This window comes from Zonotrichia albicollis, chromosome 3 (genome assembly GCF_047830755.1).
Source record: "Zonotrichia albicollis isolate bZonAlb1 chromosome 3, bZonAlb1.hap1, whole genome shotgun sequence".
In the NCBI taxonomy this organism is placed as follows: Eukaryota; Metazoa; Chordata; class Aves; order Passeriformes; family Passerellidae; genus Zonotrichia; species Zonotrichia albicollis.
In genome coordinates, this window is record NC_133821.1 from 70,673,618 (window position 1) to 70,693,303 (window position 19,686).

At 35.8% G+C, this 19,686-nt stretch overlaps 1 protein-coding gene across 29 annotated transcripts in view; it reads left to right on the top strand.

Annotated features, from left to right (window-relative positions):
• The window catches only part of EPB41L2 (erythrocyte membrane protein band 4.1 like 2), a 108,699-nt gene that overhangs the window by 63,507 nt on the left and 25,506 nt on the right, over positions 1 to 19,686 (top strand). For 28 of the 29 annotated variants that reach the window (XR_012579632.1, XM_014271675.3, XM_014271683.3 and 25 more), the window contains exons 6-13: positions 2,831 to 2,873; positions 8,638 to 8,713; positions 10,184 to 10,402; positions 10,833 to 10,920; positions 12,172 to 12,324; positions 12,719 to 12,816; positions 17,303 to 17,475; positions 18,945 to 19,126. Coding sequence is in view for 28 of the 29 variants with exons in the window: in XM_014271675.3 (XP_014127150.1) it covers positions 2,831 to 2,873; positions 8,638 to 8,713; positions 10,184 to 10,402; positions 10,833 to 10,920; positions 12,172 to 12,324; positions 12,719 to 12,816; positions 17,303 to 17,475; positions 18,945 to 19,126 (1,032 nt within the window). In the remaining variant the exon portion in view is untranslated. The remainder of the gene's footprint in view (positions 1 to 2,830; positions 2,874 to 8,637; positions 8,714 to 10,183; positions 10,403 to 10,832; positions 10,921 to 12,171; positions 12,325 to 12,718; positions 12,817 to 17,302; positions 17,476 to 18,944; positions 19,127 to 19,686) is intronic. The other variant, XM_014271676.3, reaches the window with a different exon arrangement.

Consider the following 19,686-nt stretch of genomic DNA (forward strand, 5'->3'; position numbering starts at 1 on the left):
TGATAATAGGGTCCTTATTCAGAAGCAGAATAGATTACTTCTCACCGAGTTATGGACAGCAGCAGGCTTTTATTTAAAAACTTCTGGAGAAATCTAGTTCTTTTTGTTATGAAAACTAAACAACCTGAGTTGCTGGATTTTGTCTTCTTCATACAAATACATTCCTAGTGTTATTTGGAGAACCTCTTTCCTAGCAAATTCATGTTTCATATCTCCTACTTTCTCAGAACTTTTGCTGGGTTTAGGGTGCTCTTTTTTGTTCCCCTCTGTATGGAGTTACTTTTTAGTTTGGTACCAGATCTTTTTATTTCTCTGTTATGACTGTTGCCTTTTTAGATTAAAATGCCACAAATCCCTGACCTCCAGGCCAGTCAGTACTAAATGCTGAATGATGTGTTTTTGCCATTCTTGTGCACTTATCACAGCCACCCATTGATGAGCCAGCTGTTGAATGCAGCGGCAGCTGTGGCATGTGGCAGCTCAATGCCAGGCACTCTGTTGAATTAGAGCTGCTCCCCAATGCACCATCGGGGTACCATTGGAGGAGCAGTCCCATTAACTCTTCTCCATGGGTGTTCTGTGCAGCTGGGAGAGAGGTTATGGCTTCCAATCAGAATCATTTTTGTTAGCTTTAATACACGTTTCAAAACTGTTTAGGCCAAATTAGTAATTAATGATTTCTTTCATTTTTTGCAAATGTTAGATTTATTAGGCTGAAGTTTATTTAGATATTTCATTGCATTGTACTCTCAGAAGTTCATGAATGCTCCATTCACACTGTAATTGGTCTGCAGAAGTGTTAGAAAGCTTCTGCTCTTATGTTTTGGGTGCCAGCTGGAAATGCTGCTTTTCTGGATTTGTACAAAATACTTTTGTACTGGCAGAGAACATTTTGTTCTTTGACAATGCATTACTTTGTCTCATCTATAACCTTACCATTCACAAATTAAACAAATAGATTTCTGCCTACTGGAGCAAAGTAGCGTGTATACACTTTGTCTTTTGTTTTGAAAGACAGACCTGTCTATTCTTCATTAAGAGCTCTAATTTAGGGTAGATTCTTTTGTGGTGTTTGTTTTTATCCATGACAAAAGGCACAGATGCAAAAAACCCCCACCCCTGTAATTGTGCCTGTAAATGGAATATAAGCATCTGATTTTATTTGACAGAGCAGTAATGAAAGTTGCTGGCTACATGTGCCTCCAATAAGCTTATTTCAGGCTTGGAAAAATCAGAAAATGAACTTTATAACTTGTGTAAAGAAGGGATTATTCTTATCATCTTACAGCATAGTCTGTATTGTATGTTCTTTTCTCCTGCTTTGTAGTGATAAAAGATGAAGCACTGAAATTATTATGTACTCAGAAATCCTATTTTTCTGTTGTAGTTATTCCATGCTATATTCTCTATTTAGTTAGTTGATGCTGTGTCTAAAATGTAAGGATTTAAGATACTAGTAATTGTAGTTGCAAGAATATGGCTGTGAGTAATTTCAGAATGGATTCCTTGCCAAAACTGAAAACCTAGGATGATAGCTGTAGCTGAAGTGCATCTCAGTTTATAAATTATTTGAAGACTTACGTTGCCTTCCAAGGCCTTTCCTTGTCAATGTTCTTATAACAAGAAGACTGACTTAAGCATCATAAATGGTATCCATGATTTTGTAGAAGTTCTTTCTAACTCCACTTTTGTAGAAGTGTTTTCTAACTCTTCCTTTGTAAAAATGTTATGGACTTTGCCTTCTCTGGAAAAAATTATCATATCTATGAAAAAGTAGAGATCCCAGACAAAGCAATAAATGTGAAATTACTGTCTTTTTTTAAACATTACAATTGTAATAAATTATTAAAATGGGGGTTTGATTTTAATTTGTAAATAGTATTCATCTAATGTACCCATGGTGCACTGGTGATGAAATCTACCTGGACCAACCTCATTTACAACAGACAACTTGGTGTGCTGGTCCATATTCATAGGAGGCACATTCTCTGTCAGCAGGGGTAGTCTATGTTAAAGATTTGCACTACTGCAGAAACAGAGTTGCACATCCTCCTAATTAACACAGATCTGCAAAACTAAAGTAGCATTTTTATATCTTCTTGAGAGAAGATGGACTTTGGGTGCAAAAGTCCCTAATATAGACTGGGGGATATGGTATTGGGAAAGAGTGTTGCATCTGGAATTTGCTACCATAGACTGAAAAAGGTGGGTCACATTATACCCAGGATGCTCTGCTTTGCTGAGTTAGGTGAGAAACATTGGTAGAAATAAGCCTTTGGCAACATTTGTGCTGGCACTGAGGTATTCTCTCAGACTTTAAAACTGCAAGTACCCGCAGTGGCCTGTGAAAAAAACAGATATTTTCCTTGGCCTCACAAGGCAGTATCTAAGTCTTCCCTGCATTTCATGTCTGTCTTTGAAACATTGCAAGACCTGCTGTCAGGCTGGCTTTGTGCATGTTTCTTCCATGAATGTGCTTGTGTGTGTATGTGTGGCCATGGGAAGTAAAGGTTCAAACTCAGGGAAGGAAAGTCTCAGTAACTGTAGTGAAAAGGTTTATGTTCCTAGTATCTTAACCTGTTTTATTAACGTGTATGGGTAAAAACAGTAAACAGGATTGTCTGAGTTACCAATGAATAGATGTTACAGATTTCTTAGTCTCACTTCCAAAAGTTAATTTTTGGATGATCTGTTGCAAAACAGTCTCTTTGCACACATCAGTAGTAACTGAAATGTAAAAGCTAATGAATGTGTTTGATTATATCAAAATAGTTTTGGTATTGAGGATTTTAAATGCTGGCTGTGGTTTGCTTGTTCTTTTTTTTTTCAGAACTGGCTAGATTCTTCGAAGGAAATTAAGAGACAAATTCGAAGTAAGTACTTCTGTATTCAGATGTTATGCTCCCTTTTTTTCCTCACAGAAATATTCTTCCTAAATTTAGTAGCCTGGATGTTGATTGCTTACAGCTTTAAAATAATTTCTATCTGATAGTGATGTATTCATCTTAAACCAGGAAACAAATCTTCTATTTCCATTCCATGTCCTAGTAGAGGAGAGGGAGCTGCTCAGAATTATGCTGTAGAAGTTAATGATTATACTATATTTTAGTTATTATTGTATCTCTATATTATAATGATTAATCATTATATTATATTGGAAACTAATCAAATATATTATTGCCCCAAAATTTTTTTTTGTTGTGTGAGTAGTAGTTGATATTTCTGCATCCTGAAACCATAGATGTTTTTAAACTTTGTGCTGATAGCTGGTTATTGGATGGAGAATGTGATCATGCAGAGAGGTCATGATTGTTGTCATAGAACTTCCTTACTTTAAAGAATCACCAGAAGAATACGAATCTACAAAAAGAGAATTAATATGTTTTATAGAAAATGAATATTCTTCAATAGTGATCAGTCCACCATTGACTTTTTTGATAATGTCCATCATTTTCAGAATGGAGATGGCATAGAGAGCATAATCTTGGAATGTCTCACTAAAACCCTTTTCAGACTGAATCTGCTGGAAATGCCTTTCTATTTCCTATACTCAGTACATTATGAGTATTTTATTTTACTATGTTTGCATAAAGGTCTGTCAAAGCTCTTCACTAGCTGGGGAGAAAATACGGAGTAAGTATGGAGAGTAAATCTAGGTGATTTACTCTGCCTGAGCCTACATATCACAAAATTGGTGGCTACTAAAATATGCTAGACAGCCCCTGCCCTTACTGCATGTACTGTCATTGCCTTACTCATTTGTGGCCAAACTAGGGTTTTTGTTGTTTTGTTTTTAATGGAAACCTTGTGGTAGTACCTGATAGGAAAGTGGGGAGAAGAGGCTGATGATAATATTTACAAGCCTAGACTTAAACACGAGAATTTATCTAAGAAACTGACTGTACTCGTAATTAAGAACAGCAATGTGTTATTTATAATGGCAAACAGATAGTTTCTTTACTGCTATTAACTCCACATTTTAAGGCAATACTAATTTTTTCCAGAAGTCATAGTGGTATTAATTCCTTTTTCTTCACATCTTTGCCCATTGATGAAATCCCTTAATAGGAAGGTGTGGTTTATATTCTCATTATAGAAATAAAAGTTATAGAAGCATCCTTGGAAGCTGTTTTTTTGATCCAACATGCTCTTGTGTAAGCAAACTAGACCTATTAAAATTGTGAATGTACTAATATGCAAGTAGCACCCATACCTTTAATTAAGGAAAAATTACTGGTATTTGAACTTCTGCAGGTCTTCAGTGAAAATCTATTAGTTGTCCAGATATGCAGGCTAAAGGCTGTTTGATTTGGTTTTAATAAACAACAAGAGATGGAGGATGTTGCTATCTTTTGTATCAACTTTGCTGATACAAATGTTGATATCTTTTTGTATTCTGTAGCACTTTGCGTGCTATCTAGCCTACAAGTTTGAAGTGTAAGAACTGACCTGAAAATTTTTTGAGTGCACTAGACAAAGTTCTTTCTAATACTGTATTGTATACACTAAAGAAACATATGTTAGGGGGGTTTGATTTATCATACAGCATGAAGACCTACATTTTATACTGGAGAGGAAATCCACTGAATGTTATTGAATGAGGAATCATGCTGGGATGTTTTTTTACCTCTGGTCTATAGTATTTCAGAGTTGACAGGCATAATAAAATAAATAGTGAAGTAAGAACATGATTTTAAGGATTTTAAAATGATGCTTACACTTGTATGCAAGTAATTATCATACTGTTAGTTGTGTTCCTCATCATTAGTCTATTAAAGTTTCCAGATGCTGGAATCTTACTGCAGGCACATTTAATCCTCCAGCAACAAAAGCACCAAGTAATGAGATTTTTTTCAGGCTTAATTCTAAATATATTTGTCTTTAATCAAGAATGGAAATCCTGTGTACAAAAATACTCATTAAATTTAAGATACCTGTAAAACCTGTTAGTGCATTTGAAAGTTGGAAATGACAAAACTCTTGAACCTGATACTAGCTCAGTTAGATAGAGCCTGGTGTTAAAAAGTAAGCCAAGGTTGTGGGTTGAGTCCCCTCCATGGGCCATTCACTTAAGAGCTGGGCTTGCTGATCTTCATGGGTCCCTTCCAACTCTGAATATTTGGTGATTTCTTTTTCTCTTGTATGGCACAAACTGAAGCACTGGCATGCTGGATAAGTGTATTTGGATAAATACATTGATCTGAACACATAAAGGTGACACTTTCAGAAATGTAGTTCCACACATTAGTTTGCAACATAATACAACAATCTCTGTCTCTCTTAAATGTGAACAACACCAAAACTCTGCACATTGGGGATGTATGTACCACCTGTGACTAGGAAAGATGAAATAAGAATCCTGTAGTCTTCTCCAAGGCATGTTCTGCAGGCTGTCTCTTCCCGAGTCACAGTCCTCAGCCCCTCTGCGAGATCTCTTACTTGTACAGGTTGGCCTTTGGTGGGCAATTATGTTGGATCTCAGCAATTACTGATGTTACTTCAGCTAATGAACATGATCCACAAATTACTGTCTCTGTTCTCAGGGCTACAAAGGTGACAAAAATCTTGTTTGCTTTCAGCCAGCCTGATCTCTTCAGGAAAATGAATTCTTGACTTTTTTTAACTCATGTACTTGGCTATCCACTGGCATGTGTTAAAACCTCTAATTACTTCTTTCAGGGACAGGTAGGTAATTACATTTCTGTCACTATCTTTTTGAAAATTGGTACATCTCAAGTGGATTCAGGCTTTTGCAAAACTGAGAATCACAGCTAGAATACTGTGATGATACAAGGAATAGCAAATGACCTTGAAATGGTCAAATCTTAGATTACAGAGGGTGAGTTGGGTCACCCTTATACAAAATTCAATTTGAGAATTTATCTGTTTAACCCAGAGGTAAAATTATGTCATTTAAATGTTTTTCTAGCCTGCAGTATGGTTAGTACTTTTACTGCAAAAAATACTTCCACATCACATATTCTGTGTTCTGTATCTTGTAAGAAATGAAGAGAGTTCAGATGTTCTGAGAACAGAATAGGCTGGGGAATTAAAGAGAAGTTTTAATTAATTAGGAAAGAGCGTTTGCATTTTAGGTGCACAACACTGGCTGTTTGATTTTAATGCTAAAACAATGTATGGGTATGCTCAGGCATCAAAATATGGTGGTCACTTTATGCGGGTTCACTTTATTTTGTATCAGTCTATTTTATAGGTATTTAGCTATATATCTGTTAGAATTGTAGCTAATTTTCATCTAAGCTAATTACTCTAGAGTGTAGATTGTTATTGTTCAAGAGAACTAAGTACCTATGCAAAGGGAAGGGTTTTCTTGCAAAAACTGACATACAAGAGATCACGAGTCAAAGTCAGAAAAAGCCTTTGCTGGGAAAAAAAACCCTCACTGATTTTTCCCAGTTGAAATCGGATGAATCATGGTAATTGTATGCTGCTAGCTGGTTGGTTATATTGCATTCTTTACTCTAAGAATGGGCCTAAAGTTGCCACAAAAGCATTTTTTGATGTAACAAGCTGGCTAGAAAAATTTTTTGACATTTCTGTAGCCCATAGTACTGAAAATCAAAACAGAGAGCCTTATCAGGGACAGAATACTAAATACAATTTTAAATCAGCTCTGGGGTTGATATTTTTGTCTTGGCTACCAACTCTGTGAAGAGCCAGCAATAATATGCATTATTATATGAGGACAACTATGATTGTGTGCCTCGTTTGTGCAGCTATAAAAAGTCTGCTTTAGTGTGAAGTAGAAATATAGACTGTGCACATTGTAATAAACTTGCTACTCTTTATTTAGGGGATATATGTGCTTTCAGCAATCAGGTAAAATACATGCTCACTAGCTGTCTAGAATATAGTACAAAATCAATTTCAATATTTCTTCAATAAATTAGCAATTTAATCAGTGTAAGTAGAGATATGATTTTTTTTACAAAGCCCACACACTCAGAGGATTTATGCACTTTTTTATAAAGAATATAGTTTTTTCAGGTTTTTCTTTTTCTTCAAACCACACCTAAGTCTCCTGTCTGCAGTGCTTGCTGAAAGTTAGCTGTAGAAATGCTGACAAGAAAGAGCAATAGTTAAACAGGAATTCATATGTGACTAGTGTAACTGCAGTTTTAGACCAAGAAAAACTTGAAGGTTTAGACACATCCTTCATCCATTTCTCCACAGCTCTGTTAACATGACAGCTCTCCTTGAATGCTTTTTGTATAGACATTTTGGCCCTATTGCTCATACTCATCACTTTGGTTTACCCAGTATCAACATCTTTCCATTAAATTATGCTGATTCCCTGGGAGACAATGGAAGTAGGTTAATACGTTCCATCTTTAACTGTGTTTGTTATGCTGTATGTATTCATTATTGTTAGACTTTTTTTTCCAAGGTATTTTTGTCTTAATTCTGTTTTGCACTGCATTGCAGTAGGCAATGCAGTGATAAGTGAGACCTCATTTAAGTGTCCTGCCTTATTTTCTACACAAAATTGTAAAAAATCTTGATAACTGGGAAAGTAAAGATGCACTAAAACCCAGAGCTCTCAAAGAGAAATAGTGACTTAGCAGCCAGGTGTAGAATGAGGTTCACACTTAAACAAAAATTGAAGTGCTTCAGTGAATAGCCACGTATGAAAAACCAAAATAATTTTTTAAATGTTGGAAGACATTAGAAATTCTGACACCTTTAATATGTATGGAATTTCAAAACAGTTGTTTTTTTTTTTTAAGAAAGTAGCCTTAAATAACATCAGCACTTTTGTCTAGCATTGTGTTGACAGTGGCATTTTGGATTTTTTTTTGTTGCTGTAGAAATACATATTTTTCAAAGCATGATTTATCTGTGTAATACAGATTTCTAAAATAATTTATTATCCAAAGTACATTCTGAAAATGTATTTTATTTATTGATGTGTGACTTAGCTTTCAAATCTTAAAATTTTTTTTAAAAACAGAACTATGACTAAAGGCAACATTTTATGCTTTTTCAAATTATTAACCTACTTTTAGGCATTCTTTTGCTTAAAAAAATGCATATGTTGTTAACAATTCTAACATATGAAAATTTAAATATCACTGTTATTGTAGTTGTTTAATGTGGTGTTTAAAATGTTAAAGTAGGAATGGCTAATATTTCTGTCTTCCACACATTCTCAATGAATAATTTATTATCTTTGTTATATACAACAACACAGAGCTCATTTTGATATCATGTTCACAGTTACTGTACAGTCTCTCAAACTGAGTTTAAACAGAAAGAGACTGTTAGCCTTGGAGGAGCTGGAAATAAACACAAATTCAATGCAAGTGCCTTTGAACACATAATATCTTAGAATTGTTAATATATTATGGTCTTTTTCAAATTAAAAATGTCTTCTGATATTTGTGTAACTTACTGTAAAACATTTTAAAATAATTTTTAACATGCTAATCTGTGGGTCTCTCCCTGCCAATGAAAATCATCTATGCTTCTTAATAATGTACAGTAGAAAACAGAAAAAAATTCCTTCACGATTTCAGCAATTAGGATTTATTCTACTTTCTAACATTTTCAATAAAGTTTTTTCTTTGCTTACTTGAACTTGATTGAGATTAACAATCAGATATTTCCCATCTTTAGGTCTACCTTGGATATTCACCTTTAATGTGAAGTTTTATCCCCCTGATCCGTCGCAGTTGACTGAAGACATCACTAGGTATGCACAGGTCCTAATTTTAAACTTTAAATTACTGTTAGTGTAATTTTAAAGCCACAGAGAATTTCTTCTTCAGTTTCTGGCTACTGTACACTATAGATATTCTTACATCAACTGCTTTTTGGAACAAGTTTGAAAAGGTGAAATGAAAACTTCTGGAAAAAACCTGAGCAAGAGGAATTGTTAGGTGGGGATATGATTTGTGCAGCAGGTAAGATGTGAGTGATAGTATGTGAAAGAAGCCAGTGGTTTATTGTCAGACTGCTGCTTTATTATGAAACAAATGAGAGCATGGGGATCTTGAGCAAAGCTTAAGGGATCCAAGGTATTTCAGTAATAACATAGACTAGGTGGATGAAAATGTGGATTTACCCGTGTGCTTTAAATAAAGCCATAAAACATAACAAAACCTGAAAATAATTATCTTCCAAAGTTCTTAGATAGAAAATACTTGGAATATGGTGGATACTAAGCACCTAAAAGTAGCATTACAAGGCTATGATACTGGCCATTGATAACTGGGGATAGAGTGCAGGGAACTGATTCATTTTTCTCATGAGTTACAGGAAACCTAAATACTTTTGTTTGGAGTAGCTGACTCTGCTGTGGCAGGATATGTGTTACATGTTGCATTGGATCACCCTTCTGCACAAAATAAGATAGCTGTGCAAGAGTGCAGCTAAAATATTGCTGCAGATAGGGATTTGTAGCATCATAAAAGATGTTGAGTACAGAGTGTATTTACAAGAACTTGTGTGTGTTTCATTTGAAAATTTTCAATGAGTTGGTTGGTTTTCCTGTTGCGTGTTCAACTCATAAAAACATTTTTTGGTTATATCTTCAATCTAAGTTTCACTAGTACGATGTTTTTTTAACATACATTAAAAAAAAAAAAACTCTGCTAAGGTGGGCATGTCTGCTGATGTTTAACTTGTTAAATTTGGTGGAATGCTGTATACAGTACCTGAAATATTGAATTGTAATACTACTTGGCTTAAGAAAGGTAATTATGGTTTCAGTACTAAACTAGATTTCTTTTCTGTATTACATGACATGATTAGCTTGTGAACTGCAAGGGATATAGAAGTTGGAGTTTTAAAGCCAAAGGGAAATGCCAAAGAAATGCACAGCTTATCTTTTTAAACCATAGATACCTACAGGCTACAATGTGAACTTAACAAGTTCCTTAGTGAACTTTTGTTTAAAACCAGGTAGCTTTTTATTAATTTACATTGGAAATCACAATTTTTCCTGCTTTTCACATTTTTTATAAAAGTAATATTGACCCTTAAAAAATAAGTGAAGTTTTCTGTGTGGTAATACTGCTCAAATAATATAAGGTCATTATTAATGCATTCGCCTACTTTAAAACACACTTACCTTACATGATCTTGATCATCTCATTATCTGCCGTGGGTAACCCTTTCTTTGTTCTTCTTTCTCTTGGGTTTTTTCTCCTTTGTCTTGCAGGTATTTCTTGTGCCTACAGCTTCGCCAGGATATTGTATCTGGCCGACTGCCGTGTTCTTTTGTGACTCACGCCCTCCTTGGTTCATATACCCTGCAGGCTGAGCTGGGTGATCATGACCCAGGGGAGCACAGCAGTGATTATATCAGTGAATTCCAGTTTGCACCCAACCAGACTCAAGAGATGGAAGAGAAAGTGGCTGAGCTACACAAAACACACAGGTAAGTCAGGTACAGTGGGTTTAAAAGAAGTCATCATGCTTTGTCACATTTATGTCAATTCTCCTAAGAGTATGCGTAAATCTGCTGAGGTAAACTTATTGTAACTTTGGAAATAGTTTCTTATGTAACTAAAAACTCTTTGGTGTATTTAGAAAGTTGAGTTTGAAAATAGTAGTTGCACTAAGGTCTTGGTAAAGAACTTCTGTAAAGTATTTTTATATTAATTCGTTTAAGCAGTATACATCTGTTTGAATGAGTGAAGGTGGAAATCTGTACTCAAGTAAAATAATATGCACTTTTCCTGTAGAGCAAAAATACTCTTGATGCCTTATAAACTGAGGTTTTTCTATCAGTCTGAATTCCATGATTCCACTCAGTTTTGACACTCAGTTTTTTGCCAATAAACTCAAAGCTTGTTCAATGGTTTTAGGGGCTTGACTCCAGCACAGGCGGATTCCCAGTTCCTAGAAAATGCTAAGAGACTTTCCATGTATGGAGTGGATTTACATCATGCCAAGGTATTGGGGATTTGGTTTGTTTGGTTTTGTTTTAGGATAGACATGCTAAGTATTAAAGAAAATACTATATATATAGCTTATTTTTTTTAAAGTCATATGCTTAATTATTGGCTGTAGGCCTTTATCTCTTGGTTATAATAATTACTTAATTTACAACTCTAACATCAGTAGAATGTATATATAAGTTTATTTAGTGCATAAATATGTGCAGCTTGGAAATAACATTTTGCTCCTACAAGCAAATAAAGACATTTAAAATGTCATATTTTCTATGCCAAGGACATGTAGTAAAGCCTAAAAGAACATGTAATTATTTTCATAGTACCTTGAGAGTTAAAAAAAAATATAGCAGGAGGTCGTGGGGGAGGATGGGGGAGGATTTTGGTGCTTTTTCCCCTTCCAGGATTAGGTCACATCACATTTTCATTTCAAGTGGGAATTTTTTTTTTTTTTTTGTTAAAACCTCAGAAGACAAACGAATCACTTCCTCCCACTCCATCTCATAAACCCAGAATCTCAAATCATTAGGAAATTTAAGGTATTGTAAGCATATCAGTCTTGCATTTAAAAAAGAAAACCAGGATTTTTAAGTACTGGAGAAACATGGTTAAATTTTGTTTTGTTAATTCTGCCAGTGAAGCAACTCTGTAATGACTGTGTTGGCATTTGATGTAGTTGATCAGTTGTTGGAGAGGACATGAGATTCTGCTGTATGGTGTAGTGTATCAGTAAGTGATTAGTTTTGTGGCCTGTAAAACTTGCATCAAATGCTGTCAGTGAAAGAGAATGCTCAGAAACCTGTTCATTACCTCCTCTATCTTTGCGGGAATAATACGTTACTGTAAAAGATCATCTTGATCACCAGCTTGTTCACACTTCCACTGACTGCTTTAAGTGGGACAGGCCTGGTTTTCATTTTTCTTCTTTTATATTTATTGAAATTATTGCTAGCACACACACTGGCTATACCTTTCCTGCTTTTAAGTTGTTAACTTAGTCCCTATTACCAGAATATTGAAGAATTTCCCAGAACTGTAGCATATGAATGCCAAAACCATTACTTAGAGTCCAAATTCTTACCTATAAAATTTATGTACTTGGCTATTTCTGATTTTAGAATCTCATTGTCAGAGTCAGGTTTGAATATGAAACATGTCCCAGTTACAATATTCCCTCGAGGTATGTCAGCAAGAATTACTTGTTTGGAATGTTATTGAAGTGATTGTAATGAAATTGTCTCATACCTGGTAGGATTCTGAAGGTGTGGATATCATGCTGGGTGTTTGTGCTAATGGCCTGCTGATTTACAAAGACAGACTCCGGATCAACCGCTTCGCTTGGCCAAAAATTCTGAAGATCTCCTACAAGCGAAGTAATTTCTACATCAAAGTCAGGCCAGCAGAAGTAAGTAGCATCTTTCAGTCTTGTTTCTTTTGTGAGTTCATTTCTGTCCAGCAACAAGAAAATATCCTCATTTTTTCCACAGCTGTCCTTATAATCTTATGATATATTCAAACAGAACTTATGAGTGTTTTTTCCTCTTCAGATTCTAATGATTGTATTAAACACCTGTCTTGATTAGTAAAGGCAAACCAAGAAGAAAGTATATTTTATTTAAGTATAATTCTTTTAAAAGGCTGGAAATTCTGATATTTAAAAAAAAAATTAAAAAAAATCTTATGAAGTCTTATGGCAGGAATATTACAGCTTGATACAGTAATGGAACTATCTGAACTCTACCTCCTAATTAATAGCCAGCTTAAGGAAATGGATTAATTTATTTGTGGATTCTTTCCAGCTGGAACAGTTTGAGAGCACTATTGGGTTCAAACTGCCAAACCATCGGGCTGCTAAAAGGTTATGGAAGGTTTGTGTGGAGCACCATACTTTCTTCAGGTAAGTGATAATTCTCTCCTTCCCCCACTTTGCAAGGTGTACTCATATCTTTCTTTTAAAGGATGGAGAAAAGTAAAGATTTCCCCCTTCTTTGCCCCTTAGATAGAAGATACCCTGACAATAATTGACCCCAAATTACCAATTCCTAAAGTCTCAAGTACAATTAACTGCTTTATCAAAACTTTCAGAGTGCTAAGAGGATGGAACTAAGCAAGTAGTCATGGTGCACTGGAGGTATGCAAGAACTGTCTGGCCTCAGTCCTGTGCCAGGTGCTCTGGAATCACCCTGCTTGAGCAGGGAGGTTGGACCAGATGACCCACAGTGGTCCCTTGCAATCTGATACATTCTGTGATTTGAGTTCAGATTTCCTGAGAGACTGACTTTTCAGAATGAACATCTCCAAAGCCCTTATACGTCATCACAGAAGCTCTTAGGGCTTGGCAGTAATCTTCATTCAATTAATTTCAACATTCTGCTGAGTGTAAATGCTTCTAGCTGAACTTTTCCTTATTTATGAACTATGTTGTGTTCACAGTCATTCTTCAAAAAATAAAATCACTTTAAACAGACTATTTATTTATGTAATAATCCATGATATCCTATGCATTTTTTTCTCCAACAACTGAAGATCCCAGGATTCTGAATTGGTCATTGAAACTATGATCTATTTGTAAATGAGCACCTTAACAAGAGGCCAAGAGTTGTTCCTCTGTCTACTTCCTTCACTGAAAAAGATTTTGACATTGATTTTTATAACACACATTCCATGAGTGTGTACATATGTCCCCTGCAGCCTAGGAGTCACAGATTTAGGCTGAATCTCCTATGAATTGGATAGGCATTGAATCTGAGTGTTTTCTTCAAAGCACATTACCTAGGGTGTGTAATGGTAAGCTTTCTTCTTCAGCAGCCTGTTTGTTTTTTAAAAAAACTGGTTGTGTTTTAAAGTAGATGCAATCTTGTTGCTGACTATAATTGCTAGGCAGAACTTCAGAGAACTTGGGGACCAGGAAGTCTAAGCAGATGATTATTGGAGCCGTCTCATTGGATGGTTTTCAGTATTCAGATTTTCATTGATTGTAGCATGTTCTTGAATGCAAAGGTAGAACTTATGCTGAAATTGCCAAATCTCAGCATAAATCAGTCCACTTCTTAATTTAGATGCACTTATTTTTTAAATCTTGATCAGAGATTTTTTTTCATGTTGATAGAATTCATTTATTAACAGTCCAGCATTCAGTTCTTATTGAAAATTTGAAGTCTGCTATGGCTGGTGGTGTCTATTACCACAAATAGCATGCAGTTCTGTCAACAGTGAAAAGTTTATTAATACTCTTCAAATAACTCATGCAGTGATTTGCCTTGTTGGTAAGATATATTTCCTAGTTTTGGAATAAAATAGATCTGAATAAGGAAAAAGCAAATCTTATGAAAGTCAAAAATCCTAAACTGACAACTACCATTTGCAAGTCTGAAAGCTTTCAGAAGCATTAATAGCTATGAAATAACCTTACTACAGAAATACTGATATAATAAAAGTAATTGGATTTTATTCCAATCAGAAGTGGCTTTTCCTAACCAGGAATGACATTATAACAAGAATTATGTAACAAATACTTGAACTGTTCTGTAAATCTATATACTCTACTGATGTCATCAGGGAGAAAATCCTCAGAACCTCTCATCCTGATTTAAAAACAGTAAAATAAAGCCAGCTCTATCTCCCTTCAAAGATAAAAAGCAGAAAGCAATTGCTGCAGTCCAAGAGACTGTAGCTCATCCAGAGCATGTGTAAAGCTTGTGTATGATGCCACAGTAAATTGTATACAGTTTAGATGCATATTTATAGCTTCCAAATCTCTTAGCATGCCCTATATAACATGGTAAGATTCCTTGTGCTGTCTTATGTAATGTTTCAGTTTATCTCAAATAATCACATTGAGATCTGTTTTCTTATAATGTATAGGAAATTCACTAGTATATGAAGTTATTTTTAAAAATTGTAATGAACTGTATTGAAAATGACTACCAAAGGGCATTGTATTCACTTGTTATCAGCTCAGACTTAGAGGATTCCAGTAGCATTTTCAAAGAGCAGCAATCTCTGTAAAAAATGCAGTCAAACCATATATCTACATAAAAATTTTGAAGTAAGCTTAGTTGGCAGCTCTGGATCTTAACCAGTGTCTGCAGAAATGTACTTACATTTCTGCTTTATGATATGTCGACATTTTCATTATTTTTTCAGCATTTCCTCAGAATGTCTTAAAGTGGTAAAAGCACAATTTTCAGTTATTTATGTAATTAAACCTGTTATACAAAAATCCATTCAAATGCCCTTAATCGGGAAGTAATTAGTTCTCTTGTTTTTTCCACATTAAGAGATTAAAAGTTTATCTCAGCAGGGTGCAAGATAAAAACGGCTGTTAATGCTGCAACCTTGCCAAGAATGGAAAATCAAGAACTGAAGGAACCTTGGAAAAACCCTTTTAGCCTTCTTCCTCGTAGTACATAATGCACTCCCTCTTGGAAATAATGGGGAGAAGAATTAGACTTGATTTTTTTTCTTTATAAATGTTGGAACAAATTAAGATTCAGGTGCATGCATATGTATCTTAGACATGGGGAATTGTATGCTTCTGGCTAGTGGCTGTAAACATCCACTCTTAGGGAAAAGGGGGTAAGGTGTTTTTAAGTTATAGGTTTACTTCTCATTTCCTACTCTGATTTGGTTGATAAGAAATTAAATTAATTTATTCCCAAGTCTAGTCTGTTTTGCTCATGAGGGCAATTGGTGAATGATGTCTCCCTGTCCTTATCTCACCCATAAGCTGCTTGTTAATTTATCAACATTTTCAATCTTTTATCTACATTTATCTATCTATCTTTATTTATCTACATTTATCAATCTTTTGTCCTGCTGAGAAAGGGGAGTGTCTTTGGTGGGGCCCTGTTACCAGCCAGGGTCATCTCACTGTTCTGTTTGCTAGATATCTGAAAGTTCTTCAGTTTTGCTGAAACACATTTAGAATGATTGTTGTAGTCTTCAGAACCCAGTACTGCATACTGCCTTAACACATATTGGATTGGATTCTGCTGACACAGATATTTCTGTGCAAAGTCTCAGAAGAGGAGAACAAAGTCAGCAAGTTTGAATTCTTGCTTGCCCATCTGTGCTGCTCTCAGTACAAATGGCATGTGAATTGCTGGTTCTGCTTGAATGAAGTTGACGTTCAGTGAGCTGTTCATTCTTTGCAAATTCTCAGATCAAGAAGCTTTGTCTGCAATAGTCTGCAATAGTTTTATACAGAGAGAGAGTAGGCCATGATGGGTGAGCATGTATTTGCAGTATTACATTGATCCAGGAAACAACTTCAAAGGCCTTTCCAGAGAAGCAGGGACTGGGAAGAGTTCTTGCAGTGATGACTGTTTGTCTTCTCAGCCAGGATGGCAGTGGTCCCTCAGTGTTGCAGTTGATGGTCAGATTTCAAAAACAAAGTACAGGCAATAGGATTAGATGGGGATAAACTTGAAGTCCTCATACTGAAGGAAATTCAGGATGTAGAAAGGACCTGTCTTCAAACTCACGTGATGGCAGTACAGAATCACAGAATCAGCCAGGTTGGAAAAGACATTGGAGGTCATCACGTCCAACCTATGACCTAACATCATTTTATTAACTAAACCAAGGCACTAAGTGCCACATCCCGTCTTTTTTAAACACCTCCAGGGACAGTGACTCCACCAGCTCCCTGGGTAGCCCATTCTGAGCTTTCTGACAAGGACTCCAACACTTATGGTACAAACACACATACCCAGCATTAACAGTACATGTAACCCTCTTGCTCACCCTTTTCACAATATGCTTATTTGCCCCACTCCTTAGATCCAGCAAACATCAACCTATATAATTTTACCAATGACATTGTAAAGAAACTAGAGTCTGAATGTAAACTGTTAAACTTGTTGCTGTTGGGTAACAACTCTCCAGTCTTCTCAATCGTTTTTTCACTTGATACTCCCTTTTATACAGCTTTGAGATACCATTCCCTAACTTTGAGGAAGAGCAGCTGCTGTGTTGGTACCTCAGAATATAGGAAAGGCAGTAGAAGTGGAATGTACAGCTTTTACCATAAGTAGCATTCTAAGGAGAGATCTGAGAGGTATTCTACATGACCTATAGTGGCTTCAGTTTTCTACAAACAATTAAAATTTAACCAAGATAACACCAAAAGATAGGAATCCCAGATGCTTAGTCATACTGTGGAAAAATGTGATGGTTATCAGCATCACTCCAACTGCAGACAATAAATAACATGCATTGTTTGAAAGGTCTTTGAAGAGCTTACAGTAGAATCCTTTCTTGGAGAGCACAAATTGTACACTGTGAACTGAAGCTGAAGTACAATAAGTAGCTTCAAATTGCCTCATTAAATACTTAAAATTAAGCTTTTTAAACTGACTTTCCTCATATTTCCGTTTCAGACTCCTATCACCAGAGCAGCCTCCAAAAGCGAAGTTTCTGACCTTGGGTTCCAAGTTCCGCTACAGCGGCCGTACGCAGGCGCAGACCCGGCAGGCCAGCAACCTCATAGACAGACCCGCTCCGTACTTCGAGCGCACGTCCAGCAAACGTGTTTCCAGGAGCCTTGATGGAGGTATGCAACTTGAGTCATGTTTTCAGTGTTGTGATTGCATTATGTGTTGTCACTCTGACCTGACCAACGCTTGGAAATGTTAATGTTACGGATGGCCAGAAGGTCATTTCACAGATTTATGAATTTCAAATTCTAAAGCCATTTTAGGTAGTTGTCAGTGTTAGGTGACCTAAACATAAAGTTCATTCACTGCCTATATGGTATGGCACTGCTGTGGGTATATGGAGCTCACTATATTGGGTATGTAGCACCTGTATACGCTACAAGCTCTTAATAAAATTGTTTGGTCTGTGGCATCTTTTGAGATCTGGGTTGGCCTGAGCATCTCTAAACAGAAAAGGATGAATGAGTTTGACCTTCTCTTAGCAGGGGTTTGGACTAGCTGACCTCTGGATGTTCCTTCCGACCTAAGTTACTCTGACTTAGCCAAACTTGTCGAACCTGAGTGATGTATACCCAAGAAATGCTCTATTTGCCACCCATGAAGGGATCAGAGGATTAAGTTGCAGAACTTACAGAGGCTCCCCAAAAGCCTTACATCCCAAATGCCACATTTCCCATTAGCTGAGCTTGGCTTAGCATCTTAAGGGCATCTCTGGTGTGAAGCTTAGACTTTTCAAAAGAGGATATCCCTCAAAGGTACTCCAAGAAGCACCTCTCCCTCGCAACTTTCTGACCCAGGCTTTGTAAAGCCAAGGCATATGGAGGTATTACAGAACATTACTAAATGAATTAAGTTTTTATCCAAGTTGTGTTTATTTAAACTCCTTCATTTAATGAATTCTCTTCTTTTTCATTACTACTGTTTTGATTAAGCCAGTCATCATGATTTAAAAAGAGAGCCATTCATGCTATGCTGAGCCAAATAAGAGGAGGATAATTTAAGGCCTTTCACTGTCTTGTGCTTTGACTACATTCAAATATACATGCTTAGTACTTCCCCCTTCCAATTCTGCAAGCATATAGGGAGGAAAGTTCTTACTTTCACTGAGCTATTGGTGCAGTTTTGCTAAGGTTCCAGTGAAAAATACTGTGACAATTATATGCATAGTTATTTCTAGATTGCATTAAAGCAGTCCTCTTAAATAGTGAATTTCCACAAAATACTCTTTTCATATTTCTCTCTTTTTTAATGGTGATTCATACACCCAAAAGAGCAATACCTTCAATTTACTTTCAAGATTAATCAAGAAGTTGATAAATACTTGTCTGATACAGTGAGGGTCTTTTCCATACATAATAAGTGCAAGTTTTATGACAGGCTGCATGGCTGTTCATATCAGTGCAATGGGAACCACAAATTTTTATGAAGGCAAGAAGCTGAAAAATAAAGTATCACTCACAATGTATTGATACTAGCCTGTATTGATCATTTATGATACAATCATAAAGTGCTTTTCCTAAGAAGATTTAAAACCAAAATGTTTCAGCTTATCCAAATTAGCCAAAACTATTTTGTTCTATAATAGCTCCCATGGGTATTTCAGACCAAAGTCTTCTAAGAGACTTCTCTGCTACTGGAGGGCAGGCTGCTGGAGATAAAATCATTGATCTTGAAGCTGCTGGTCAGGCCAAGTTAAAAGATGGTGGCAGAGAAGAAGATGAAAGTCCACTCAAAACTCCGCAATTAGAATTGACTCAGGATGGAAAGGTATGTCTGACTTTCACACCAAAATTATTTATTCATGTGAATGTGTGCATCCATGTGAGGTTATTTAGTGTCTTATCAGTTCTGAGTATCATAAAGAACACTATATTACAATATTAAAGGAAAATTGTCCAGTCCTTTCTGTGTGTTTACCTTAATGTAAGCGTATGTAAGCAAAAGAGAATACAAACTTCTAAATGGTACTGACCTAGAGTATCTTTTATTGCTGTAAATCTAATTTAAATGTTCAATAAGCTTGCCTGAGTTCCTGAAAAAATGTTTCAAAGGTTAAATCATGTTTTATTCACTCCTTTAGTTTGTTTAGACTTTAATAAAAATGTTAATATACCATGGTTGTGTACACTCTACAATCTATATTATGATTGAATTTAATTACCATAGGTAAAAATTTTGTTTTAGTAGCCATTGCTGAATTATTTCATCATTTAAAAACTTTTATGCTGAGGTGTAGATTTCTGTGAATAGTTGAGTACTGTGATCTGTTCCTGTTGCAAATGTTTGCTTGTCTTGTTTGTTTGAGCTACTGGGGGAATAGGTCAAAA